The 3,871-nt window shown below is 68.3% G+C and overlaps 1 protein-coding gene across 1 annotated transcript; it reads left to right on the forward strand.

Annotated features, from left to right (window-relative positions):
* Positions 1–1,091: 1,091 nt before the first annotated feature.
* GSC (goosecoid homeobox) lies at positions 1,092–2,746 on the forward strand. Its single transcript, XM_074998730.1, has 3 exons — positions 1,092–1,526; positions 1,860–2,119; positions 2,511–2,746. The coding sequence occupies exons 1-3, from the start codon at positions 1,214–1,216 to the stop codon at positions 2,661–2,663; spliced, it is 726 nt and encodes a 241-aa protein (XP_074854831.1). The 5' UTR covers positions 1,092–1,213; the 3' UTR covers positions 2,664–2,746.
* The last annotated feature ends 1,125 nt before the right edge of the window (positions 2,747–3,871 follow it).

Here is a 3,871-nt window from a genome sequence, read left to right on the forward strand (position 1 = left end):
CGGGGCTGGGGCGACACTGTTATTACTAGCGGGTTCCGTCTCTGCAATGCTCACGCCCTCGCTAGCGGCCTGGATTGGATTTAAAACCCCACTGGCCAAGGAGCGCGAGCAGTACTTGCTTAGGAAAAGAAGGCGCAAGAAGCAGCGACACAAGCCCTGCCCCGGCACAGCTCCGCACAACACACAGCGACACAAGCCGTGCCCCGGCACAGCTCCGCACAACACACAGCGACACAACTCCTGCGCAACACACAGCGACACAAGCCCTGCCCCGAGACAGCTCCCCACAACACACAGCGACACAACCCCTGCCCCGAGACAACTCCGCACAACACACAGTGACACAAGCCGTGCCCCGAGACAGCTCCGGACAACACACAGCGACACAACCCCGGCCCCGGCACAGCTCCGCACAGCACACAGCGACACAACCCCTGCCCCGAGACAGCTCCGCACAACACACAGCGACACAACCCCTGCGCAACACACAGCGACACAAGCCCTGCCCCGAGACAGCTCCCCACAACACACAGCGACACAACCCCTGCCCCGGCACAGCTCCGCACAACACACAGCGACACAACCCCTGAGCAACACACAGCGACACAACCCCTGCCCCGAGACAGCTCCGCACAACACAACTGCGTCGGGCCCCTTAACTCCCCGGACAGCTGCGGAGCTGCTTCGCCGCCAGGGTTCCCCGCACCCAGCCTGGCTGCGCGGCGCTCCTCAGGTGCGCTCCCGGGGCCGCTCCCCGCAGTGGCGTTCAGGCGATTAACCGGGCAATTAGCCGGCGCCGCGCAGCGCTCCCGCCTCGGGCCGGGCCAGCCCCAGGGGCGCAGCGGGGGAGGATTAGGTCAATTTCATCCCTTCCCAACCCACAGCCCCGGCCCCGCGCCGCCAGCTCCACCTCCACCTCCGCCCCTCCCCACACCCAGGGCCGCTCCGGTGGCGCTTGTCATCGGCCTCGGCCCAGGAACTGAGCCGGGATGACGTCGCCCGGGTATAAAAGCGGCGCGAGGGGCCGCGGGCTCGGACTCCGGGCAGCCCGCGGGGTGCGAGGCAGGAGCCGGGCGGGAGCCGAAGCGGGAGCCGCCGGGCAGCAGCCGCCAGCGCGCACTGGAGCGGGTCGGGGTCGCTCGCCGCCGGCCCCTGCAGAGTGGCGGGGCAGTCTGGGCGCCGGCCCCGCCCGCTCCGGGGAACGCCCGCGGGCATGTTCAGCATCGACAACATCCTGGCCGCCAGACCGCGCTGCAAGGAGTCGGTGCTGCTGCCCCCGAGCGCCGCCGCGCCCCTGGTCTTCTCCAGCCTGCCCGCGGACTCGCCCTACGGCCCCGACTACGGCGGATTCTACCCCCGCGCGGTGGCCCCCGCTGCCAACCTGCCCGCGGCCGGCGGCTCCCGGATCGCCTACAACAACTACTACTACGGGCAGCTGCACGTGCAGGCGGCCCCGGTGGGGCCCTCCTGCTGCGGGGCCGTGCAGCCCCTGGGCGCGCAGCAGTGCTCCTGCGTGCCGGCGGCAGGTAAGCCCGGCCGGCTGCCCCGGTTCCACCCCCCACCGCCACCCGGGCGGAGACGGCTCGCGAGGAGCGTGCCCGCTTCTCCCGCATGACTCGGGGGCCCCACGAAGTCTCGGCCCCCTGCCGCGTGGGGCCCCAGGGCGCCGCTCTCCTCAGCTCCCCCGTCCTAAGGCCGGGTACGTGGGCCGGGCGCGCTCTGTTTCGGGGACGGGTGTGTGGGTCTGGGCTTGTGCCCGTGGCTCGGGGTAGCTCGAAGCCGGCCCGGGGTTTCTGTTCCGGGATGATCCGAGCCTCGCTGCCCGGCCCGTGCGATCAGTGTGCTCGTCTTCTCCCTAGGCTACGAGGGGAGCGGCTCGGTCCTGATGTCGCCGGTGCCCCACCAGATGCTGCCGTACATGAACGTGGGCACCTTGTCCCGCACCGAGCTGCAGTTGCTGAACCAACTGCACTGCCGGAGGAAAAGACGGCACCGGACGATCTTCACGGACGAGCAGCTGGAAGCTTTGGAAAACCTCTTCCAGGAAACGAAATACCCCGATGTGGGCACCAGGGAGCAGCTGGCCAGGAGGGTGCATTTGAGAGAAGAAAAAGTGGAGGTATTCCCCCCCGCCCTTTGTATTTCCCGTAACCGAGCCTAGGCTAGCGGCGGGCACCGCTGCGCCCTCTCCCCGGCAAGCTGCTGGAGGAGCGCGCGACAGGTTTGCAAGCGGGGCAAAAAGTTGCGCTCTCGCACGTCCCCGTCTGCAAGGGGATAAATACCGCCGCTCCCGCCGCTGAGTAAGAAATCGCAAGGAGCGAGTCCCTTCCCCGTTTACACGCGGTGACTCTTGGAGTTCCGCCTGATCCGTTCTCAGCCGCGTTCGAAGCGAAGCGAGGGCAAGCGGCGCACACCCCGCAGGACGGGGCCCCCGCGCAGCCCCAAAAGGAGGGCGAGGGGAGCGACCTGGCGGGGCTGCGGCTACCACCGTCTGATTTCTCTCACCACAGGTTTGGTTCAAGAACCGCCGGGCGAAATGGAGACGGCAAAAGAGATCCTCGTCGGAGGAGTCGGAAAACGCACAGAAGTGGACCAAGGCTTCCAAAACGGCCCCGGAAAAGAGGCCAGAGGAAGGGAAAAGCGATTTGGACTCCGATAGTTGATACCTTCCCGCTGGACCCTTGTCGTGGACTGTGGGACTTGCACAAAAGGATGCTACTTGCACAGCTCGGCCTTGCTGGAGGGAAAAGAGATCTGTATATAGTGTACACGGGCCCGGGGCTTTCTTGTAAATAAAAGATGTGGCGGAGGCGTTGCACAGATATAAGCCGGGGCCTTTATTGGTCCCGGGCCACATATAATGTACAGCCGGGAGCGCGCACGGACTTTTGCTCGGGGTAGAAAAAGGGCGCAGGCGGTCATTGCCGTAGCAGGGCAGGGAGGGGGAAGAGACGGTGCTGTAGAGGGTGCGCGGGGGTGAGTTGCTCGATCCCCTCCTTCCAGCGTGCGGGGTGATGGTAATTGTGGCCGCGAGCGAGAGCCGCCCTTAAAGCACAAAGCCGAACTCTGCTTTAGTTCAGCACCAAGCCCGCAGGGACCAGCTGCGCCGGTCTCGCTGCACTCCCCCTTCGCCGGCGGAGTGCGGGGTCCCCGGTACTAGCCGTGCCAGCGGTACCCGGACGCGCCGGCGCTGAGGTCTCCTTGCGAGGCACTCCCGGCACCACGCTTGTTTCTCACCGCGGCTCTCTGCGACGCTCCCCGGGCCCTCCGCCTTCAGCGGGGGCGATCGGTGCTCAAGGGCTGCCAGCAGGTGGGACAGTGACGCCGCCTTCTCTGCCCTCTGGCGGGGCCCAGCGAGGGCTGCGCGGGAGGTCACGGCAGGGCAACGCAGCCGACAGGAGGCGACAGGGCGGCAGGTTCCAGAGCCGCTCGGCCGGTGCCCGATTTCCCAGCTGGCCGGCAAAGGGCCCAGGGCAGGACGCTGGCTAGGGCCGCGGGTGGCAATGTGGTACGGGCCCTGGGGCTGGGCAGAGGGGGGTGCGCACCGTTCCCCGCTCCCCGCTGCGTGGTGCTGGAGGCAGCGGAGGGGGCGCCCTGGGACGCTGTGGAGCCGGCTCCGCCAGCAGGGTGCGCTGCGCTGGCTCCTTCTCCGCGCCTCTGGCTGAGGCCGCCCAGGCCTGCGGGCCTGACTGATTGAGCCGCCGCCTTCCCGCCACCCACCCCGCAGCCCCCCAGCGCCGACCTCTGCCCCAGCTGCCCCCGAGGGCGTGGGTGGAGCGTAGCCCGAGGCCGCTGCGTCCCACGTGCTGGCAGCCGCGAGGCCAGTGTGTCTGAGCCGGGCCCCGGGAGGCGCCTGCTCCCAGCCCGCTCC

This window comes from Carettochelys insculpta, chromosome 6 (assembly GCF_033958435.1).
Source record: "Carettochelys insculpta isolate YL-2023 chromosome 6, ASM3395843v1, whole genome shotgun sequence".
Lineage (NCBI taxonomy): Eukaryota > Metazoa > Chordata > Testudines > Carettochelyidae > Carettochelys > Carettochelys insculpta.

What these genes read in the sequence shown, in the direction of transcription:
- GSC (XM_074998730.1), top strand. Translation starts at nt 1,214, where the DNA reads ATGTTCAGCATCGACAACATCCTGGCCGCCAGACCGCGCTGCAAGGAG. An exon ending in CTCCTGCGTGCCGGCGGCAG is followed by an intron (nt 1,527 to 1,859) that starts GTAAGCCCGGCC and finishes TCTTCTCCCTAG; the next exon opens with GCTACGAGGGGAGCGGCTCG. An exon ending in TGAGAGAAGAAAAAGTGGAG is followed by an intron (nt 2,120 to 2,510) that starts GTATTCCCCCCC and finishes CTCTCACCACAG; the next exon opens with GTTTGGTTCAAGAACCGCCG.